At 37.1% G+C, this 25,563-nt stretch overlaps 1 protein-coding gene and 1 pseudogene across 1 annotated transcript; one reads left to right on the forward strand and one right to left on the reverse strand.

Annotated features, from left to right (window-relative positions):
• The first annotated feature begins 16,915 nt into the window (after window positions 1-16,915).
• On the forward strand, window positions 16,916-17,308 carry LOC110580104 (28S ribosomal protein S17, mitochondrial-like). The gene has a single exon (XM_044920156.1). It carries the CDS (start codon window positions 16,916-16,918, stop codon window positions 17,306-17,308), a length of 393 nt encoding a protein of 130 aa, XP_044776091.1.
• A 1,851-nt stretch (window positions 17,309-19,159) lies between these two features.
• Window positions 19,160-21,044, reverse strand: LOC110579880 (annotated as a pseudogene).
• Window positions 21,045-25,563: the final 4,519 nt, after the last annotated feature.

A 25,563-nucleotide genomic window follows, 5' to 3' on the forward strand; every position in this document is an offset into this window, starting at 1 on the left:
GAACTCAAAGACCAGCTAATATTAATAGAATTTCTTTAGGGTACTGAAGAAAGTAAAAGTATAGTGGGGATTTGTAAAAAAAAAAAAAAAAAGCCATTTTCTTATTAGTATGTTGAAAACTGGTAAATAGACACTTTCCAACCCCAATTCTGTTTTAATCCTATTGCCCCCAATTCCCCTAAAAATGCCCGTGAGATATGCTTTGATCTGTATCTGTATTCTGTATATCATTATTCCTCATTTCTCAGACTTATCTTTTTTTTTTTTAAAGATTTTATTTATTTATTTGAGAGAGAGAATGAGAGAGAGAGAGCATGAGAGGGGGGAGGGTCAGAGGGAGAAGCAGACTCCCTGCCGAGCAGGGAGCCCGATGCGGAACTCGATCCAGGGACTCGATCCAGGGACTCCAGGATCATGACCTGAGCCGAAGGCAGTCGCTTAACCAACTGAGCCACCCAGGCGCCCCTCTCAGACTTATCTTGAAGCACATTTGAATCAGATGGGTTCAATATGTTCTATCCATTTGCCTTTAGGCCCTAGTAGCAGGTGCTCAAAATATTTTCTGTTACTATTTTTTATTAATATTTATATTACTAGTAATAACTAATGACGTTGACTCATTATGTCAGTTGTTCTGTGAGGTTGGTGCCAAATTTAAGTCTATTTCTCAGTTGAGGAAATTGAGGCACAGAGAGATTAAATGATTAAAAGATGAAGTACCAAGTCACACCAGGAGTAAGTGGCTGCACCATGACTCAAGTTCAGATATACCTAACACCAACACCACGCTGTTTTGAATCAACCTGATGGTTTGGAAAACCATATAGAACCTACCACATGTGATTCATACTTCCTATTTTAGTCCATGGCCAAATATCACTGTACTATAAGATAATGCATTATATATTATATAAATTTGTGTGTGTGAATATGTAGATACAGGGTGATTTGCCTTTCTCACTTCCTGATGATAAAACCTGAAAAATAATTGCTGCTGTGACACACAAATTGCATATATATATATTTTTTTCATTATTACAGACCCTGGAATGCTCATTTATCCCTCTTTAGCTTGGGAGTTACAACATGCTCATAGCTAGCAAGAGCGAGCCTGTTGCTGACGCCTTAAAGTCAGTGCTTAAAGAATCTCATAAAAAATTGAAATTTCCACCTTTATTCAAGCTTGTCAGGAAATCTCCCCATAGCTCTTTGTATCTGAAAATGCATTATAGCTTGTTTAAGCACTGTGGGAAACAATTTTACATTTCTTCAGTTGCACATAAAATCACCTTATGAGCTGCCAAATGAAAACTGGGAAAGCTCAGTGAATGGGGATGCCTTCTTCAAAACCTCCTTGTGAAATGGAGCTGCCACGATCCCTGTTTAAAACCCAGAGATTGGCAGAGTAGATTTAAAAAATGATCCAACTACTTTCTGTCTACAACAGACACACTTTATATTAAAGATATAAATAATCTGAAAACAAAAAGGATGGAAAGAATATACTATACAAGCAATAACCAATAGAGAGCTGGAGTGATATACTAATTTCAGAAAAAAATAGAGTTCAAGACAAAAGTTGTCACTAGAGAGAAAAAAGATCATTTTATAATGATAAAAGAGTCAATTTATGGTCACTCTATCAGGAAGACATAACAGTTGTAAACATATTTGTGTCTTAGAATCTGAAGTACATAAAGCAAAAACTGACAGAATGGAAGGGAGAAGTAGACAGTTCCGCAATCATAGTTGGGGTCTTCAATATCCCACTTTCAGTAAAAGATGGAAGAGGCAGAAGAGCAATATGGAAATGGAAGACTTGAGCAACACTATAAACACTATAAACCAGACATCTATAGAACACTTCAGTCAACAGTAGCAGAATACACATTTTTCTCAAATTCACATGGAACAGTCTCTAGGATCAACCATATGTTAGCCATGGACAAGTCTCAATACATGAAAGAGAACTAAGTCATACAAAATATATTTTCTGACCACAACAAAATTGAATTAGAAAAAAAATACCAGAAGGAAATTTGGAAAATTCACAATTATGTGGAAGTTACAAAAACAAAACAAAACCAAAACCAAAAACCAAACACTTCTGGATAACTAAGGGGTCAAAGAAGAAATCACAAGGGAAAGTTGGAAGGTTAGAAAATACTTCGAGAACATATGTATCATATCAAAAACTGTGGGATATAGCTACATGGGTGCTTAGAAGAAATTTTATAGCTCTAAAAACCTATGTTTAAAAAGAAAGATCTCAAGTCAATAACCAACCTTCTACCTTAAGAAACTAGAAAGAGTAAAAAAAAAAAAAAAAGTAAACTCAAAGCAAGCAGAAGGAAGGAAGAAAAAGAGATGATTTTCCAAATGTTAAGGTACTTCGTGATTCTTCTATAAACTCTTAGTGAAATTTTTCATTTGAAGAGCTTATTGTAATTTATAAGTAGAGAGACCATTTAAACTTTTATTGTTATAAAAGTCACACTAGTTCACTGTAGAAGGATTGGAAATTTCCTAAAAGTATTTTAAAAAATCACAAAAGTATTTTTAAAAAATCACCATTAACATTTTGGTACATTCCCTTCCAGTCTTTATTTTAAGCCCATATGCATAAAACCTATATAGTGGACAGGAAATACATACATATCTCTCTTTATTTTTTCACTCAAATTTGATTATAAGTTTCCCTGTATTAAAAACATTTCTTTGAGATATATTCATTGACTGTATGATAAGGTGCAAACTGCTTCATTTATTGAACCATTTCTCTATTTTGGACTTTTGGAATTGCTTCTATTTTTTTCTTAGAACAAAGTTATAGGTGTGAGATTACTAAATCAAAGATTAAACTGCTTTAAAGTTTTCACCTGTTGTGATTTGCTTTTCAGAAAGGAAGTGCTAATTTACATTACCACCAGCAGTGCATTAGAATGCCTGTGGATATATTTTCTGAATCCTAATGGAATCATATAATTTGACAAATACTAATATACTTATAGGATCAAAAGTTTAAAATATTTAAAGTCAAGACCATTCCAGAAAATTTAGAACATTATTTAAAAAATCAATAAAGAAATTACTGTTTTCCTTTTCACAAATGACCAAAATACTACTAACTTGAGTTAATTTTTTTTTTTGCTGCATCTAATCATAAAATCTAGAGGTGGAATTTAGAAGTCCTCACGTTCAACTACTTAAATTTACAGACTTAGTTCATTCAAGGCTAGAGCGATAGAGTAGCTCAAGTCACACAGTTATGCTCATGACTTAGAGTCCAGCACACTTTGTTTTTTAAACAATTTAATATCTTAAAAATACAAGTAATATGTGAATATAATCCTAGGAAAATTCAAACATTACAGATACAGAGATGTAGATCTCTCTCTCTCTCTCTCTCTAAGAAAAAGTGAATACCCCTTTCCCCCCATCCTCAGTTCCATTCTACTTCTCAGAGGTTTGGTGGGGATCCTTCCAGACACTTTCCAAATTCTTAAACTTTAAGTTAAAATTTTTATTTTAGTATATCTTCAACTTGCTTTTTTCTTTTCTCTTTTTCACTTAACCATATATTCTAGAGATCTTTTCATATTAGCACATATCTACCTATATTTTTAACTGCTACCTAGTGGTATAATATGGACATATCATAATTTACCTAAATATCCTTTTAATGTTATTTGTTGTAATCTCTTGCTTTCTCAAATGATGCTACAATGAACATCTTTGGACATACACTTTCATGCAAATGTGCATGTGTTTCTGTAGGATAGATTTTCAATATCAATTGCTGGGTATGCATATACTGCCGAACTGTCATCCAAATAGGGTAGACTATCTCTATTAGTATGATAGGCAGAATATGCCCCCTTTCAAAAAGGTCCACTTCCTAATTCTGAGAACCTGTGACTATGTTACCTTAGCTGGTAAAAGGAACTTTGTAGATGTGATTAAGATTAAGAACCTTGAAATAGGGAGATTAATCTGATGACCAGAATCCTTAAATAAGCAGTGAATCTTTCCCAGCTATGGTCAGAAAGGGTCATGTGACTATAGAAGAATGCTCAGAGAGATACAACATTGCTGGCTTTAATGATGAATGAAGGAAGCCAGGTATGCTGGTATCTTTTAGAAGCTGAAAAGGCAAGGAAATGGATTCCCTCCTAGAGCCTCTTTCAGAAGGTAATACAGCCCAGGTGACACGTTGATGTTAGCCCACTGAAATCTGTATTGGACTTCTGACCTACAGAACTGTAAGATAATAACTTTGTGGTTTTTTAAAATTTTTTATTGTTATGTTAATCACCATACATTACATCATTAGTTTTAGAAGTAGTGTTCCATGATTAATTGTTTATGCATAACACCCAGTGCTCCATGCAGAACGTGCCCTCTTTAATACCCATCACCTGGCTAATCCATCCTCCCATCCCCCTCCCCTCTAGAACCCTCAGTTTTGTGTTGTTTTTTAAGTAACTAAGGCTGTCACATTTTGTTACTACAGCAATGGAAAACAAATATAATTCATTTAAGAGAATACCCGTTTCTTGAAATTCTTAATGTTAGATATTTATCAATATTTTTAACTTTTGCAAATCTGATAGTCAAAAGTGGTGAACCACTGTGCTTTCATTTGAATTTCCCAGATTCCTGATGAGGCTCAGCTTTTTTTTTTTTTTTTTAAGATTTTATTTATTTATTTGACAGAGAGACACAGCAAGAGAGGGAACAAAAGCGGGGGGAGTGGGAGAGGGAGAGGCAGACTCCCCGCCGAGCAGGGAGCCTCATGTGGGGCCTCATGTGGGGCTCCATGTGGGGCTCCATGTGGGGCTCCATGTGGGGCTCCATGTGGGGCTCCATGTGGGGCTCCATGTGGGGCTCGATCCCAGGATCCCGGGATCATGACCTGAGCCAAAGGCAGAAGCTTAACAACTGAGCCGCCACCCAGGCGCCCCGAGGCTCAGCTTCTTTTCATATGTTCTCGACCCTTTGAATTTCTTTTGTGACTTGGCAGGAAATAACCTAGGTTCATTCTTCTGTTGTACTGTTTGACATTCTGGTTGGTTTGTAGGTTCTCTTTCACATTTTTTATATTCTGCATTTAGTAACTTATAGCCTTTACTTGTTATGTGTGTGCCAAATATTTTTTTCCCAATTTGTCACTTGTTATTTTGCTTTCTTGCCACTTATTCTACTTTATTGCAGTTGCTTGATCTGCCTCGTGATTTCTTAGCTCATCCCTCAGTGTTGTCTATGGTAAACACTGCCTGCACATGCCATACACTAGGATGTTGAAATGGGAACTGTCTATGCTGGTGTACTTCTCCAGGTTTGAAGAGATTAAAATACGGGTTTCCCCTGCTATCTGAAAGTAGAGCATTCCTTTGAAAACTTTTCTAAGCTGAGAAGGCATAAAGCAAAGAAGCAATTACCATTAATTTATATGGAAAAATCTTTGAGCGTTCCTAAATCCAAAACATAACCTTCTATTCAGCTTTTCTAATACTTAAGGACACATGTTGCTAACTGGCACATAAAATAAATTGAGATAAAGCACAAATGCTCACAGACACTGTTCAAAGCTGTGGTGGCTTGATGCTGAAATGCGAAGTATAGTTCCCAGGGAAGGAGCTTGGTGGGACCCCTCGCTGCTCGCTGCTCCAGGTGTGTGCTGCCTCTGTCACAGCTCCACTGCAAAACAAACACTGAATGCTAATTTTTGCTTTTCTCCTTTTTTTCATTAAGGCAAAAATCCTTTTCAGATTTCTTTTGATTGGTGAAAACAGGTATTAATGTAGGTCTTTTGTAAAAGTGAATTGGTGTAATGAACTTTCGAAAAGTGGGGGATACCTGTACTGCCTAATTCTATGGAGGAGGTTGCTTTCTTAAGAAAAGAATCCCCAGATGCTGTAAAATCAATGAACTGAGAAATTGAAAGATTGAGTCAGATGATATGTTTTTTTCCTTCAGATGCTACATGAGCTATTGTACTGAACAAAGAAGTGTCCAGTTGAGCGTTTGGCCCATGTGTCTTTAGGGCCCGCTTTATTCTGTACTCACCCTATTCTGTTCTCACTAAACCAAAATTTTAAAAAGGAAATGTCTTGGGGACCTAGGAGAGTCAGGTACATTTAAAATAAAATATGTGGCTAGAAAGATTAAAAGCTAATATTTATTGATGAATTACTATGTGCCAAGCTTGCCACTTAGTCCTCACAGCAATTCCATAAGGTAGGTATTATTATCCCATCATACAGATGAGAAAACTGAGGTTCATTCAAAGAAGCAACTTGCCCATGGTAGTATTAAAGGGTAGATCCCAGACTTGAGCCATAACTATTTGATTCAAAAGCCTTAACCACTGTTAACTTATGCCAGATATCACATCTGAAAACTAGTCTTAGCCATCCTACAATAAAAACTCTCCAATAATTTGAATTAGTAAAGCATTCTGAATTATATCTTATTACTTTTGATGTATAGTAACTAGAAATCAGGCTACAAAGTGTCCAGTAGGAGAAGATTAAAAAAAATTTGATTGAGTAGGCAGCAGTGATTTATAGTCATTGATTTATCAGTTGATTACCTGTTGGTTGCTTCTGAAATAGTGAGGGATGCTTGTAAAGTGGCTTTCCTCATTCCTCTGCAGTCTTATTCATTCTATAATTTGCAAAATCAATCTATTCAGAAATAATAAATACAGGAACTTCATTATAGTTCCTAACTGATTTATCTCAAATGCTGGATTTGTGGAATCTAGACTAATGAGTTAGGCCTTGCATTCCTGGTTTCTCTTTACGTGCCTATGGTGGGGACAGAAGGGGGAAAAGAAAGCATTCAACTGCTAGTGTGCAGGGAGAGTGCACTAATTGGTTTCTGGGAAGAAATCTATTTTGGGGACTTTTTACAGGTGGTTTAGAAGCTGTCAGAAAACCCAGGGGCAGCAGGAGAGCCATGAGGCTGGTCTTACCCTCAGTCCTCCTGCCCCGAGGGGGGCTCCAGGACAAGCTCACACAGAGCCATCTCAGCACTCACCCCAGGCCTGTGCCTTCCTGCTGCTCATCTCACAAAATCTGAGTCTATGCTCACAGAAAAGGTTGAATCAGCCTCTTCAATAAAAATTCCTTTTCTGGTATCTTCCCAGAAGAAATGAACTACTTCGTTGCTGAGAACAACATCAGGCACATTTTGACCAAATAATGGAAAAGTGTGTGTGTGTGTGTGTGTGTGTTCTTTGTTGTTTTAAATTTTAAAAGCCACACCTAATCAGGGATGAGGATTTTTTTTAACCCTATTTTCTGTAGTCCTAGCCTTTCCATTTTTCAATTTGAATAGTAACCTACTTCCTAAAGTTACTGTTATTAAAGATGTCCATTGTGTAGTAGACACAGGTTGTGTACCAGAATTCCTTCCTATAAGGAACCACTGACCTCCAGTCTGTGCCCCCAGTGCTCCAGAGATGGAATCAGGAGCCTCACTGTCTTTGAGAATGAGCCCTGACCCTGGCCAGTCATTGCTTCAAGAAAGGGCTTGATCCCTCACTGGCTTGGAAGCAAACTGTCAGAGCCCTCCCTGGGGTTTTTGTGAGAACCAACAGAAAATTCTGTCTCCTATTCTTGCAGATCATTCTCTCAGGAAGATCTGAAGTTCACTTGCCATTGGCCATATTTTTTAACTAGGTGAGGGAGGCAGCTGTCTGGGATGAAAAAGAATGAGGACAAAACATGGAAGGAGGCAGAATCAGTGGAGAAACTGAGGACATTGCCTGAGCCCCCATATCCAGCTACCTCTTGGGTCAGTTCTACTTACAGGTTCATGGTGATACGAGCCAAACCACCTTTTTTAGCTTATACTAGTTCTGCTCAGTTCTGTCTTTTTTTTTTTTTTTTAAAGAGAGAGAGAGAGAGTGCGCGTGTGATCAAGCAGGAGTGAGGGGTTGGGGCAAAAGGATAGGGGGAGAGAGAGAATCTTAAGCAGGCTCCATGCCCAGCATGGAGCCCGACTCAGGGCTTGAACTTAAGACTGACCTAAGCCGAGGGGCGCCTGGGTGGCTCAGTCGGTTAAGCGACTGCCTTCGGCTCAGATCATGATCCTGGAGTCCCTGGATCGAGTCCCGCATCGGGCTCCCTGCTCGGCGGGGAGTCTGCTTCTCCCTCTGACCCTCCCCCCTCTCATGTGCTCTCGCTCTCTCATTCTCTCTCTCAAAAAAAAAAAAAAAATCTTTAAAAAAAAAAAAAAAAAAAAAAAAAAAAAAAAAAGACTGACCTAAGCCGAAATCAAGAGTCGGATGCTTAACCAAACCACCCAGGTGCCCTCAGTTCTGTCATTTTAACTAAAGATTGTGAGTAAAACTTTCTTCCATGTACCTTCAAACACCTCTTGCTCTCCTCCCACTTTTACAAAATAGGATCGCTCTATGCATATTGCTTTACACCTAGCCTTTTCACTTTATGTGTCATTAGTACTTCTCCAGGTACTATATTTAGACCAACTTCATTCTTTTTAAAACAGTAGGGCATGACACAAGAATGCATAGGTCTATTTATTTTTAAACTGTTCATTGACGGGTGGACATTTTGTTTATTCCCTAGTTTTTGATACCACAACCTAGCCTGCAGTGTACATCTTTGCAACAATATCTTTAGGCATTTGGGTAAATATTGTTACAAGATAAATTCATGGCAGTGGCATTTTTGGGTCAAAAATTTCATAGAATTTTTCATAGAAATTTCATAGAAATTGCCAAACTGCCCTCCAGGAAAGTTGTGTCAATACTAGGCTCACAGCAACAGCTTATATGAAAGAAAGGTCCCCTTTTCCACACCCTAACCAAGGTGTGGGATATTATTACTTTTAAAATCTTTGGCATTCTTTGAGATAAATACATATCTCATTGTTTTAAGATGTGTTTCTTTAAATATTAGTGGATTGAAACTTTCCTTCTACTTAATGGTTATGTGTGTTTTCTTTTTTTATCTTGGACATGCTTGTACATACCCCTTCCCGATTTTTCTGCTGGGGTCTTCATGTTTTTCCTGGTAATTTGTAACAATTTGTTATCTATCAAGTTTATCAATTCACTGCCTGTCATATAGCCTGTCATTTTTTCCTAATTTGTCTCACTTAAAAAAATTCTTATGTGTGATGTCTTCTGCCAGATTTAAATTTTAATTTTCACATAGCCAAATATATAAATATTTTCCTCTTTTGTTTTAAAAACTCAATAATGTTATAAACTACTAACATTTATTCCCAAATATTGTAATAGTCACCTATAAGAATTTAATCTTGTTGGTGAGAACATTGTGTGCTAACATCTTTAGGCTACTAGATGTAGTTAGGAATAATTTTGTGAGGAAATTACTGTATATCTCTTTTAAAACTGTTCTATTACAGTGCATGTAGTGATTTTGACTCTGGACAAGTTTGCAGCCCACTCTCAAGTAATGATTGGCAAGAGTTGAGATGAGGGTTAAGGGATTGGGTTCTATTCTATCTCTGCGTTCATCTTGGTGAATGATCTTGAGTGAATCATGTAATCCCTCTGGGTTTCATTTTCTCCATCTTGAAAGGAGTGCCTTGAATGAGATAAGCTCTGCAAACCTTTCTAGCACTAAACTGTCAAAAGTCTATGAATTCTTTGCACATGTTTTATTTAATAGAGCCAAGATTTGAATCCAGAGTCTGAAGTCTGTCTTAAAACTATTACATTGTCTCTTGTGCTACGCTCTATGTCTCTCACTGAAGGGAAAGAAAGAGGTGTCAAAGTCTGTGTCTGAGAGGGCAAGTGAGGGGAGAATAGACCTGGTGAGAAATGAGAGTACAGAAAAGGATGAAGGGAGAAGAATTGTCCTTGGGGTAATATGTGGTGATTCTAGAGGTGGAGATCAAGGAAGACCAGAGGTGGGAGGAAGGTTGGAGGAAAATAAGACTATCAGGGGAGAAAGGGAGTGGAAATAGACTGCTTGTTTCTAAGAAAATTTACTTTTTGTTGGCCATGTGTCTGTCAGGGTTATGTACATCAAATGCTAAGCCAAATTACAGGGCATCTTAGTTTACTTCTCAAAGAACTGAGATACTCAAGCTGCTTAATACATCTGCCCGTGATGAAATATAAAACTTTATAATAGGGGCCTGGGTGGCTCAGTTGGTTAAGCGACTGCCTTCAGCTCACGTCATGATCCTGGAGTCCCTGGATCGAGTCCCGCATCGGGCTCCCTGCTCGGCAGGGAGTCTGCTTCTCCCTCTGACCCTCCCCCCTCTCATGTGTTCTCTCTCATTCTCTCTCTCTCAAATAAATAAATAAAATCTTAAAAAAAAACCCAACTTTATAATAGAGAGTGGGGAAATGAAACATATGAAAGAGATATATTATTTGTTTGCTTGCTTTGCCTTTTAGAGAAATCCATGGAAAAATTCACAAGAACTGAGGAGAATGAAGAACCAGACAGAATTAAGGGAGGAAAATTGGGGGGAAAATATCTATGTGTTCTTTAGAAAGCAGTGAGTAAACTTATCAATCAAAAAATACTGTTAACTAACTAGAATTTAAATAAAAAATTGAAAAAATAAAATAGTTTCCAATAAAAAAAAACAAAAACAAAAACAATGAGACCAAAAGGATCAAAAGCCTATGCTCAACTAACATTGGGACTGTTCCTCTTATTTACTATAGATCTTCCAAATGTGTCCAGTGGGAAAATTTTTATAATATTGTTTTTGGACTATGCTGGTGAAGATGGTGAGATTTTCTCTTTGTAACATATGGACCCAAATTCCTGGAGGTGATAGAACCAGTGTACTAGGCTAATTTAAGCTTTTGAATTTTTGCTGATCTGATGGGTGAAATTTATAAGGCTGTTGTTTTAATCTGAGCTTTTTTATCTGATTAAAATTGAGGTTGACATCTTTTAATGTTAATTAAACATTCTATTCTTCTGTGAATGCATCTTTATATCCCTTGCTTATTTTTCTGTTAGGTTGTTTGCCTTTTTCTTATTGATTTATAGCATTCTTTATATATTCTGGTTATAAATACTTGGTCAGTCCTGTGTGTTGCATGTAACTGTGTAAGTCTGTAGTTTATATTTTATCTTTATAGTAAATTTCATCATACAAAAACCTTTCATTTTAATGTAGTCACATTTGTCAGGTTTTTTTTTTTACTATGGTTTGCACTTTTTGTGTCTTACTTACAAAGTTGTTCACTACCCCCATAGTCATAAAAACATTCCTTGTTTTTCCTAAAAGTTTAGAAATTTTGCTTTTCTTTAGGCATTATTCCATTTGGAATTGCTTTTTACATACAGTTTGAGATAAGGAGTTCATTATATTTCTTCATATTAACCAGTTATACCAATATAATTTATTAAATCACCTGTCTTTCCTATACTAAATTGGAGATTTTGTAGGATTTTTACATAGACAATTAGTATGGTATTGGAGTAAAGATAGATACATGGATCAGTGCAGTAGATTATTTAATAGAGACTTTCTACTCAATAGAGAGTCTCTATATAGTCAGTTGATTTGGGATAAAGTAGTTAAGGCAATTTAATGGAGAAATGATCATCTCTTCAGTAAATGGTGCTGGAACAATTGGGTAGCTTTATGCAAAAATAAAATACACCTTAACCCTTAACTCATATCATATACAAAATTTAACTCAAAGTGGATCATAGTCCAAAATGTAAGCGTTAAAACTATAAAACTTCTAAAAGAAAATATAGGAAAAAATCTTAGTGACCTTGGATTTGGTAAAAGACTTCTTAAATATGACACTGAAAGTCCAAACCTCAAAATAAGAAGTCAATAAATTAAAAACTTTTGTTTTTCTTTTCTTTTTAAAAATGTATTTATTTGAAAGGGGGGAGGGCCAGAGGGAGAGAAAGAGAGAGAATCTCAGGCAGACTCCCCACTGAGCTTGGGGCCCAACATGGGGCTTGATCTCATGGCCCTGGGATTGTGACCCAAGCCAAAATCAAGAGTCAGACACTTAACTGACTTAGCCAACAGGTGCCCCCAAAACTTTTGCTTTTCAAAACAACACCATTATGAAAATGAAAGTCAAGCCACAGCCTAGAAGCAAATACTTGCAAAATATGTATCTTATAACTAATTAGCAAGATAAACAACCCAATAAAAATTGGTAGGATTTAAACAGACACATCACTAAAGAAGAAATATGGATGCAAAAAAACATGAAAAGATGCTCAACATCATTAGCCATTAGGAAATGCAAATCACTTTGCACCCATTAGAGTGGCTGAAATTCCAAAATTGATAAAACCTGACTGTACCAAGTGTTGTGGAGGATGTGCAGTAACCAGCAATCTTCTACAGTGCTGGTGGGAATGTAAAATGGTACAACTGTTTTGGAAAACACCATGGCAGTTTCTTAAAAAGTTAAACATGCACTTATCTGTGACCTAAGAGAAAAGAAAGCACATGTTTATACAAAGATTTATACATAAGTGTTTGAGCAACTTTATTAATAAAAATTAAATATTAGAAACATCTCAAGTGACCATCAACAGGTGAATGGATTTAAAAAAACCTCTGGTATATCCACATGATGAATTTAAATGAATGAAGGAATATCTGGGAATTCCGGGGAAGATGGTGGAGTCGGAGGATTCTAGGCTCACCTTGTCCCATGGATACACCTAGATAACATCCACATCAGTGTAAATAACCCAGGAAAGGACCTGAAGACTGGCAGAACAGGTTCTCTGCAGCTAAATTTAGAGAAGAGGCCACATTGAAGAAGGTAGGAAGGGCAGAGACACAATTGGGAGCCAAAGTGACCTGTGAGACTGTCCGCAGGGAGGGAGGATACAGCAGAGTACACAGAGAGGAGAGGAGCAGACCCCACATCAAGCACTCCAGGCACAGGGGACCCAGGCTGGGAAGACGAATCTCCATAATATCTGGCTTTGAAAACCAGAGGAACCTAACTTCATGAGTTCTTACAATCAGTGGGGCTTAACACCTGGAACTTTAAAAAACAGCAACTTCAGCTCTGGCAGAGCTGGAGAGCAGGAGGAAACTGAGTCCCTGCCCTTAAAGACACAGCACAACAAACAGCCCTGCTGAGACACAGCATAGAAGCAGCAGTTTGAAAAATGCCTGGGGTATGTGGGAGGGAGATTTGTTTACTAATCTCAGAGTTGTGCTGGAAGGGCAGGGATCTTTGGAGAATTCCCTAGGAATAGAGGAGCTGGTGGGTGCCATTTCCCTCTCTCAGCCCCTCCAGCCTAGATACATGGACAGCTGTTGGAACCAGCGGACTGCAAACACTCTTTACCTAGCTTGCTAACAGTGTACCTTACCCCCATGCTCTTTTGTGGACCCGCTCCCTCCATCCTGGCCTGGGCAGCAGTTTTCCAGTGGCTGCAGGTCCCCTCCTGCAGCAGATTAGTGCAAACTTCACTAACAGTGCACACCCCACACCGAAGTTCTCTTGCAGACCCACCCCCTCCAACACACCCTTGGTAGGAGTCCATCCAGAGCAGTGCCACAAGCCTGGCAGTATGCAGGCAGCCCCAACAAGGGCCAGAATTGCAGGCCCTGCCTGTCAATGAAAGCTTCTCAGGAGACTACACAGGGAGAGCGTCCTGCAATTTGGTGCTGTTGCACTTCTGGCAAATGCCTGATCTGACTCAACTCAAGCCCAAGGCAGCCCCAGACTGGTCCACTAATGACATAGGGAGCAAAACTGCCTGCAGCAGGCAGAGAGACATTGCAGATGACTGGACTGAAGACAAATACAGTTTAGCCACAATAGCAGGGTGCATATAGTAGGGTGCAACATACATAGGAGATACCTCTGAAGTGCCAGGTTCTAGTGAACAGGGAACATTGTGCACACTGACATTACAGGGGCTCTTCTTCATAAGGCCATTACTTTTAAGAGTAGGAGATCGAGTTGACTTTCCTACACATAGAAATAGACAAAGAATTAGACAAAATGAGGAGATACAGGAATATGTCTTAAATGAAAGGACAAAACCACAGCAAGAGAGCTAACTAAAATATAAGTACTATGCCTGATAAAGAATTTAAAGTAATGGTCATAAAGATATTCACTGGGCTTGAGAAAAGAGTGGAGGACCTCAGTGAGACCCTCAACAAAAGAGATAGAAACACCAAAAAGAACCAGAGATAAATAACTCAATAACTGAAATTAAAATTACACTGGAGGGAATAAACAGTAGACTAGAGGAAGCAAGAGAATGGATCAGTGACCTGGAGGACAGAGTAATGAAAAGCAACCAAGCTGAACAGGAGAGAGAAAAAATAATAAAGAATGAGAATAGATTAAGAGAACTCAGTGGCACCACCAAGCATAATAAATTTGCATTATAGGGATCCCAGAAGGAGAAGAGAGAGAAAAGGGGGGCAGAAAATGTTTTTGAAGAAATGAAACTTTTGAAGTTGTCCTCTCAGACACTTTTGAAGTTGTTGAAGTTGTTTTGAAGAAGCTGAAAACTTCCTGAATCTGGGAAATGAAGCAGATATCCAGCTCCAGGAGGCATAGAGATCCAACAAAATCAAACCAGGGAGGTCCACACCAAGACACATAATAGTTTAAGTGGCAAAAAGTAGTGATAAAGAGATAATTTTAAAAGCAGCAAGAGAAAACAGTTACATACAAAGGAAATCCCATAAGACTATCAGCTGATTTTTCAGCAGAAACTCTGCAGGCCAGAAGAGTATGGCATGATATATTCAGATGCTGAAAGAAAAAAAACCTGTTGACAAGAATACTCTATCCAGCGAGGCTTGCATTCAGAATAGAAAGAGAGATAAGGAGTTTCTACAAATGAAAGTTAAAGGAATTCGTGACCACTAAACCAGCCCTGCAAGAAATGTTAAAAGGGATTCTTTCAATGGAAAGGAAAGACCATAAGCAGGAGTAAGAAAAGTAGGAAACACAAAAGCAGTAAAATGAAGTATATCTATAAAAATCAGTCCAGGGATTCACAAAATGAAAGGATATAAATTATGACACCATATACCTAAAATGTGGAGGGATAAAACTAAAGAATGGGTTCAAACTTAAGTGACCATCAACTTAATATAGATTGCTATATGTATAAGATATTGTATACAAACCTAATGGTAAGCACAAATCAAAAAACAGTGATAGAAATGCAAAAAATAAAGAGAAAGGAATTCAAGTATTTCGCTAAAGAAAGCCAGTGAACTATGAGAGAAGAGAGCAAGAGAATAAAGGAACAGAGAGCTACAAATGTAGCCATAAAACAAGTAACAAAATGGCAATACATACCTATCAACAATTACTTTGCATATAAATGGACTAAACACTCCAATCAAAAGACATAGGACGAAGGAATTAATACAAAAGCAAGACCTGTCTATATGCTGCCTACAAGAGACTCATTTCAGACATAAAGACACATGCAGATTGAAAGTGAAGCGATGAAAAAGCATCCATCAGACAAATGGAAGTGAAGAGCCTGGTTGCAATATTTATTTATTTACATAGGAAGCAATATTCATTTATTTAAAGTTCTTAAATTACTTATTTAGAGACTTTAAAACAAAGACTGTAGCAAGAGACAAAGAAGGACACTATATAATCATAAATGGAACAGTCCAACCAGGAGATATAACATTTGTAAATATTTGTGCACCCAACATGGAAGCACTCAAATACAGCAGCTAATAAGAAAAACAAAGGAAGTAATCAATAGTAATACAATAATAGTAGGGGACATTAAAACCCCCTTTACACCAATGGATGGATCATCCAGACAGATAATTAACAAGGAAGTAGTGGCTTTGAATGACACATTGGACCAGATGGATCTAATAGATATATTCACAACATTCCATCCTAAAACAGCAGAATGCACATTCTTTTTAAGTGCGCATGGAACATTCTCCAGAATACATCACATATTAGGCCACAGAACAAGTCTCAACAAATTCAAAAAGAATGAACTCATACCATGCATCTTTTCCAACTACAATGCTATGAAACTGGAAATCAACCACAAGAAAAAATCGGGGAAGATGACAAATACAATAGAACAGATCAATGAAACCAGGGGCTGGTTCTTTGAAAAAAATCAAGAAAATTGATAAACCTCTAGCTAGACTCGTCAAGGAAAAAAGAGAAAGGACTCAAACAAAATGACAAATGAGAAAGGGGAAATAACAAGCAACACTACAGAAATACAAACAATTATGAGAATATTATGAAAAATTATATGCCAACAAATTGGACAACCTAGAAGAAATGGATAATTCCTAGAAACATGTAACCTCCCAAAACTGAGTAAGGAAGATATAGAACATTTGAACAGACTAATTATCAGCAGTGAAATTGATTCAGTAATCAAAAAACTTCCAACAAACAAATGTCTAGGACCAGATGGCTTCTTAGGTGAATTCTACGAAACACTTAAATAAGAGTTAATACCTGTTCTTCTCAAACTAGTCCAAAATATAAAAGAGGAAGGAAAGCTTCCAAACTCATTCTGTGAGGCCAGCATTACCCTGATACCAAAACCAGATAAAGATACTACAAGAAAAGAGAACTACAGGTCAATATCTCTGATGAACATAGATGAAAAATCTTCAACAAAATATTAGCAAACTGAATCCAACAATACCTTAAAGAAGTCATTCATCATGATCAAGTAGGATTTATTCCCAGTATGCAAGGGTGGTTCGATATTCACAAATCAATCAGTATGATATATCACATCAACAAGAGAAAGGATAAAAACTATATGATCGATCCAGACTACATGTGCCAGGAAAACAGAGCCAGAAGGTGAGCACGGGTCGAGCCCTGCAGTTGCAGGGGGTGAATTTGGAGGAGCGAGACACCACCCCCGTGAGAACCTGGAGGCGAGGTGACCAAAGCCACATAATGTCAGTAGTTTGTTCATCCGTCCATGCCAAATGGATCGTGGGGAAGGTGATTGGAACAGCAATGCAAAAAACAGCTAAAGTGAGAGTGACCAGGCTTGTTTTGGACCCCTATTTATTAAAGTATTTTAATAAGCGTAAAACCTACTTTGCTCACGATGCTCTTCAGCAGTGCATAGTTGGGGATATTGTGCTTCTCAAAGCTCTACCTGTTCCACGAACAAAGCACGTGAAACATGAACTGGCTGAGATCATTTTCAAAGTTGGACAGGTTATAGACCCAGTGACTGGAAAACCCTGTGCAGGAACTACCTACCTGGAAAGCCCAGTCAGCTTGGAAACCACCTGCCTAACCAAAAATCTGGAAGAACTCAATAGCTCTTCAGCACAGTGAAGGAGGATTGGAAGAAGGAGCCAAAGGGAAAGATTTATAAGTTTGCTTTATGGAAAAATGAAATTTTTCTAAGTTTCATTACGAAGTGTCCCAATTTCTCTTCCGGTATTTATGGAATAGCTAAAAGTAAATGAAGTGAAGGCCTTGTTAAATCCTCATAAAAGTTTAAGGTAAAAAAAAAACAACAACTATATGATCCATTTCAATAGATGCAGAAAAAAATCTGAGAAAGTACATTTCATGATAAAAACCCTCAACAAAGTAGGTTTAGAGGGAACATACATCAACATAATAAATATCTAAAATAAATTGGAAAAAATAGAATTATCTGTAATAAAAAGGAATAAAATATTGATACATGCAATAACATGGATGAATCTCAAAATAATTATACTAACTGAAAGAAGCCAGATGAAAGAGAGTAGAGATCCCTTTCTGTAAAATCCTATATAAACAGAACTGTCATGACTGAAAGCAAGTTAGTGGGTTGTCTGAGGAGGGAGGAATTATAAATGGACCTGAGGAAACTTTTGGGAGTGATGGTTGTGCTCATTATACTGATTGTGATGATGATTTCATGGATGTTTACTTATGACAACATTTATTAAATTATATACTTAAGTATATGCAGCTTACACAATAAAGTTGTAAAAATGGATATATTCAGAGTTTCTTTTGATGTCAGATAATGACTAATAATGAAGACATCAACTTCTTTTAAATCAAAGACTTTTTCAAATTTCCATGCTTTTTTAAAGCTTTTAATGGACAGCTCAGTTACTTGTGTATAAAGAAAATACTTCTTAATTGTAGCGTGTATATACCGGTGTTCTCATATCATATATCGCTGGCATTAAAATTTTTGATTAACCCTGGAATGACTTTGCTGAGATCACCCAGAGTGGTGAGAAATTAATCTCTTAGGCATAGAAAGGAATGTTGGGTGTGTGGGATATAAATTTTTTTAAACCTGGAAAATAAGAAGCACTTAAGATTCTTTGCCTAAGATATAAACTTAGAATAATTTAACTCTGGTGTTGTCTGCAAAAAAGAAAAAAAGGTGTTTTTATTTTCTTAAAAAATAAAACTTCTCAACTTTGATAATCAGATATAGTAAACATCAGAGATTTTAAACATGACCTCTCCCATTCTGTTCTTGAACTGATTATTTGTAAACATCTAGGCCATCATGCATAAGGACACACATTTTGTGTCTTCTGCTGGTACTGCCCTTTCTCCAAACATTTTCAAAATTTCTCTTTAGTAGAGTCACGTCTGAGCCAGAAGGAAAATTGGTCTCTTCGCTATAGTTATAAATCACCCAAAATGTTATTACAAACTTAAATAATCTACTCTATCTACCAGATCTGGTTCCACATCATATCAGACTGTTTTCAAAATCCCCACAAATTAATTTCCCCAAACAAATATTTATAACAGTATTTTGAAAAAAATTCTACTCTTATTTGACTAGTAGGTTGCTTTACCAGTACCCTGGTACAAGGACATGTCTTTTTAGCTTTGACAATAAAGAAATAAGATTTTATTTTTTTTTACATTTGAAATTAATACATTAGTTCTTCATGGAGAAATCAAGGCCTAAGATACATATACAATAATACCATGTTAATAAAAATAGAAGCCAGCCACATTCTAAGGTCATTTCCGTTAATGGCCATAATTTAAAAATAAGAAAATTAGTTTTTCTTGATCCAAATTACGGAAATCTTAAAAATGGTTTTTCTCTAGAGAATATTATTTAAGAGAACAATGTCACTTTCAGATCTGTTCCGAAATTCAAACTCATTTTGTAGCAGAATTACAGAATAATGTTTTAATTAAATTTGTTTCTCAAAAAACTGTTAGATTTCCATTTCTTTGGGACATACTTCCACCAGTTAGCTGTTCAGTTTTCCAGGTTAAACTTTATTCATTGCTGTTGAAAATATTAGGATATTAGAAATATTAGATTATATTCATTATTTTTTCATCTTATCAGAAAGACATGGCATCTTGCTAGACTAAATGGGTATGTTTAAAGGCATGCAATCTTGGCATCCCCACAATGATTTTAAGGGAGGCACTCAAGGTACCAGTGATCTCATTAACAGGCATATCTTGCCACTCTTTAAAAAGAAGAGCTGAGCAAGTTAAAACTGACACTAAAAAGAATACTTAAACCATTTGGGGTCACTATGTAGAAGGGTTCAGTATGTTCAGGGCCCTGTTTAGATAACCTGTTTGCCTTCATAGATTATAAGGTTTAGCAGCAGAATCCAGGCCAAGGAATGTCTCAGCTGAGGGTTTCCAGAAGAGTATTCTTTAAAGCAATGACTAGGCCTTTAACATAGCTGACTGAAGGCACTCCATTTGCAGAGTAGATGGTTATGTAACAAGAATATTTGTTCTAGGGCGCCTGGGTGGCTCAGTTGGTTAAGCGACTGCCTTCGGCTCAGGTCATGATCCTGGAGTCCCTGGATCGAGTCCCGCGTCGGGCTCCCTGCTCGGCAGGGAGCCTGCTACTGCCTCTGACCCTCCCCCCTCTCATGTGCTCTCTCTCTCACATTCTCTCTGTCTCAAATAAATAAATAAAATCTTTAAAAAAAAAAAAAAAAAAAGAATATTTGTTCTAACACAAAGATTAATAAGAATACTACAATGACAAGTATTGCAGAAACCCCAAAATATGGATCACCTTGTTTGCGAGACATTATTTAATATCTCTGTGCCCTCTTCATTTGGAGCATGAGTGACCATAACTGTAGATCTTAACAAGGACAAGAGTTCTTAATGGAGGCGCTAAGGTGACTGGCTCAAATGCATAAGCAGCCCAGTTGGCAATCTCACCAGCTCCCATTGAGAGCAGTCTGGCCCACAGCCTTTCTTTATAGTGATATTGTAATAGCATTTATTACATAAATAGCATTTATTACATAAGTCCGTGGCCCGACTTGTGGTGAGCATAGCATAATGTATAAACTTGTTGAATCACTGTGTTGTACACCTGAAACTAATGTAACATTGTTACATTATATATGTACTCAAAAATATTTTCAAAATAAAACAAATAATTCAAAACAAAACAAAAAGATTTGCATGGCCATGTTGATCTGCTTTCAGAGATCCTCTTCTGATAAGTTGCAGGAAACCTTGTTTTTGTTGGTTTTATTTCAAAATGCAGTTTTCTCTAATAAAAATACTGATGCTCATAGACAATCCCAGACTCATATAAAAGTCATATAATCCATGCTTCTGGATATAGCATTTGCTCCTAAAGCAACTCCTGTGCATCACATTGATCATAAAGGAAGAAAAACTGTTGATACTGGAAAGAATGTGGTTCAGTCTTCAAATCAGACTTTCACATTCCCATACAGGCTTTAGGCACCACCACAGCCTCTTCATGCCCCCGTCTTCATCTATGTCCTGTGGGAAGTAGGCATGGCCAAGGCTGCTGCTGGGCTCCTCTCCATGGAGAAGTGCCAAACTGTCCCTTCTAGGATGATCCTTGACCACTTTTGCTGCCACTGCTATGATGAGATCCTGTCTTAGTGGCACCTAATTCTGGACCTGTAATAATAGATATCAGCAATATATCTATATCTATATCAAGTATATTTTTTAAATTACAGTTGAGACACAGCATTACATTTGTTTCAGGTCTACAATATAGTGATTTGACATCTCTTCATGTTCTACTATGCTTACCACAATTGTAGCTACCGTCGGTCGCCATACAATGCTGCTACAATACAATTGACTATATTCCCTATGCTGTACCTTTCATCCCCATGACTTACTCATTGCATAACTGGAAGCCTGTGTCTCCCACTCCCCTTCACCCAGTTTGCCCATCCTCCAACCACTCTACCCTCTGGCAACTTCCAGTTTGTTCTCTGTATTTATGGGTCTGTTTGTGCTTTTTTTGTTTGTTGATTTGTTTTGTTTTTTAGACTCCACATATAAATGAAATACGGTACTTATCTTTCTCTCTGACTTATTTCACTTAGCATAATACCCACTAAGTCCATCCATGTTGTCACAGATGGCAAGATCTCATTTTTTTTTATAGCTTAGTAATACTCCATTTACATATATACCACATCTTCTTTATCCAGTCATCTATTGATGGACATTTAGGTTGCTTCCATATATTACCTATTGTAAATAATGCTGCAGTAAACACAGGGGTGCATATATCTTTTCAAATTAGTGTTTTTGTTTTCTTTGGGTAAATATCCAGCAGTAGAACTACTAGATCGTATGGTATTTCTACTTTTAATTTTTTGAGGAAGCGCCATACTGATTTTCACAGTGGCATTAATTTACATTCCTATCAACAGTGCACCAAGGTTTCTTTTTCTCCACATTCTAACTAACATTTGTTATTTCTTGTCTTTTTGATACTAGTCTGACAGGAATAACATGCTATCTCATTGTGGTTTTGATTTGCATTTCCCTGATAATTAGCAATGTTGAGCATCTTTTCATGTGTCTGTTGCTTATTTGCATAGCTTCTCTAGAAAAATGTTCAGATCTTCTGCCCATTTTTTAATCAAATTTGGTTTTTTGGTGTTGAGTTCTTTAAGTTCTTTATATATTTTGGATATTAACTTCTTATCAGATATATCATTTGCAAATACCTTCTCCCATTCAGTAAGTTGCCTTCTCATTTTGTGGTTACTTTTGCTTGCAAAAGCTTTTTTTTTTTTTTTTTTTATGTAGTCCCAATAGTTTATTCTTGCTTTTGTTTCCCTTGCTTGAGGAGACATATTTAGGAAAATGTTGCTAAGGCCTATCTCAGAGAGGTTACTGCCTATGTTTTCTTCCAGGAGTTTTATGTTTTCAGGTCTCACATTTAGGTCTTTAATCCATTTGTAGTTCATTTTTGTGTATGGTGTAGGAAAGTAGTCCAGTTTCATTCTTTTGCATGTAGCTGTCTCGTTTTCCCAGCACCATTTATTGACGAGACTGTCTTTTCCCCATTGTTTATTCTTGCCTCCTTTGTCATAGATTAATTGACCATGTAACTGTGGGTTTATTTCTGGGCTCTTTATTCTGTTGCATTGATTTATGTATCTGTTTTTGTACCACTACAATACTGTTTTGATTATTATTGCTATGTAGTAAATCTTGAAATCTAGAATTATGATACCTCTAGCTTTGTTCTTCTTTTTCAAGATTTGCTTTGAGTATTTGACGTTTTTTATGATTCCATACAAATTTTGGAATTATTTTTTCTAGTTCTGTGAAAAAATGCTATTGGTATTTTGATAGGGATTTCACTGAATGTGTAGATTACTTTGGGTAGTATGGACATCTTAACAATATTAACTCTTCCAGTCCATGAGTATATCTTTCCATTTGTGTCATCTTCAATTTTTTATATCATTATTATATTTTTTATATCACTGTTTTATAGTTTTCAGAGTACAGGTCTTTCACCTCCTGGATTAAGTTTATTTATAAGTATTTTATTCTTTTTGTTGCAATTGTAAAGGGAATTGTTTTCTTAATTTCTCTTAATACTTTAATTTAATGCATAAATGAAACTTAAAAATAAATAAATAAATAAATAAATAAAAGGAGGATTCTCACCAAGCATGTAGCCTCTCGAACTGATTACTTAAATGGTCTGAGGATACCTCGGTGGCTCAGTTGATTAAGTGTCCAACTCTTGATCTCAGCTCAGGTCTTGATCTAAGGATCATGAGTTCAAGCCCTATGTTGGGCTACACACTGGGTGTGGAGCCTTCTTAAGAAAAAAAAAGTGGTCTGAATTTGTATATTTATGTGTATAACTCAGTGGGTCCAGTAAGGTCTGATTTTAATATGCTTAGGCTAGGAAATCCCAACCGAGGAGACAGTAAATGGAGAATCATCACAGAATACTTTCTTCAGGACACTGCTTTCAGAGTTGTTCATTTCTAATTGTGAGTATAAGGAAATAAGGGCCATTGGTCACTTTTTTTGAGTATCTATGCTTGACAAACGTCTAGGTACACTTGATAGTCTTTTCCTTTTCTCTCTCCCCTCCTTAACTTCCTCAAGTAATGCTTGGTGCCATCACATAAAAGAAAGTTGTGTCTGAGAGGAAAAAACAACAAAAAATCTTCATGAGATGCTCCTCCACTCAGAAACACTTTCAAGAAGAATTGAAAGGAGATCATTTGCTTCTTATTTTTCTAGAGACTTGTTTCCCTACCCCTACGTGTGTGTGGTATGTGTGTGTGTGGTCAGTACAAGTCCTCTGTATGCTTTATAGAGCTTTGCTTCACACGTAGACACAGACCGAAAGGCCCACATTCCTGAATGAGGGGGTAAATTAAAGTCCACACTATTTAACCCCTTGGCTTTTTCTTGGTAGGGAAGTGGCAGGGAAAAGCTTCAGGTTGTGTACCAGCGTAGACAATAGAAGCACCTTTTGTTTTTTTTAAATTTTATTTTATTATGTTAGTCACCATACGATACATCATTAGTTTTTGATATAGTGATCCACAATACATTGTTTTCATTTAACACCCAGTGCTAATGGAAGCACCTTTTGCTGACATTGTTCTCTCAAAGCTTATAATTGCAAAATGAAACTTGTTGTTTCTAATCCAGAAAGACAGCTGGAACTTTCATCTGTCTGCTGTCAAATGCATTGTTAATGTCATAGTGGATCATATGATAATAGTGGGATAAATCTAATGGGTTATCTCAACCAAACTGCAGACAGTAGAGTGAAGTGAAGTGGGCTAGGTAACAATCCAGAGAAGAACAAGAGGACTGAGTTCATGAGCCATGTTCGGTTACAGGATTGCATTTGGTTTGCTGTTTAGTTCACCATGTTGTCCCTACCAAGGGACCTTTTGGAGTATGAACCAAGTTTATTCCACTCATTAGAATTAACTTTGTCAGTTGATTTATTTTCCATGTAAAACACACCTATGATGAAATAATGTTCATTACTTGCCATCACTGAGAGGGTCTGTCCCCATAATCCTGTTCCCTGGTGTCATTCTCAGGGATGGGTGAGTAGGTGGCAAAGGCAATAGTTTTCTCTTACTTTGTTTCTTCCAAAAAACTTAAGAAGAGATCTGCCATACTGGCTGTTCATTGACCTAAGATTTGTTGCTCTTTACCTGACAGAGCTAACCTGGGTCATTCCTCTCAAGAGAGAGTTGGTAAGAAGGAAACACTGATGAGTTTGTGGATGCGAATCCTGGGTTCACATCCAGGTTCTGACTTTGCCAGTTTCTGAACTTTCTGGGCTTCATGTCCTCATTTGTAAACTTCCGGGTTCAGAGAGTAAGAATCAAGTGAGATAATGGAAAATACTTCATATGTAGGAAAAGAGATGTACAAACATAGGACTTTATTATCTACCCACTAGACCAAGGGTTCCCAATTTGTCTGATCATGAGAGGTGTCTTGGAAGCATATAAAAAATACAGAATTCTGGGGCCCTGCCCAGACCTACTGAATTAGAATCTCTGGAGGCAAGGCCTGGATCTCTGCAGTTTTATAGCATCCTGAATAACTCTGATGCTCACTCAGGTTTGGGTATCACATTGCCAGGGTTTGAACTTCTTGAAGATGGGAACTCTGTATCTTAGTATCTTAAAATCTCTACACCTAGCACATAGTATTTATATAAGCCAATAATGACGGAATTTACTAAGGGCACACTGTGCCAGACACCATGCTAGCCAATGAGGAGACAGCACAATCCTGGTCTGTGCTGAACTTACATGCTGTAATCATTGGTGATGTGGATGTCGCAAGGCAAGTAGGATAGTTTCAGTACACTGTGCTGATGAGTGTCTGAGAACTAGAGTCATTGAAGGGTTTTAAGCAGTCCTTTGATATGATCTGATGCTGTTGGACTTGTCAGTCTTGCCTTTATGTTTGATGTCCGAGAGCATTCTATTTTCACTGCTTTGTTGTGGGCAATATTTCCTATAGAAAGTAAAAGCTTTAAAGAAAATATTTGATGGATTTTCCCATTGTTCAGATTTCTTGATTCCTCCTGGTGAGTTTCCCTGGATATATGCAGTATGTTCATTTTTACACAAGCAACGTGTTGGGGGCAAGTGCTAGTGGAATTTTGAAATCTAAACACCACAGGTGCTGAATAGGAGCTACTGAAGGACATGCCATGAAAGGGGAGAATGAGAAAATAGATCCTCTGGGGAGTCTTACTCCAAGATGAAATAAACTTTTAAAACAGAAAGAGGCTACAGGAAGGAAAGTTAAAATTCCAGTATCTG

This window comes from Neomonachus schauinslandi, chromosome 12, assembly GCF_002201575.2.
Source record: "Neomonachus schauinslandi chromosome 12, ASM220157v2, whole genome shotgun sequence".
Lineage (NCBI taxonomy): Eukaryota > Metazoa > Chordata > Mammalia > Carnivora > Phocidae > Neomonachus > Neomonachus schauinslandi.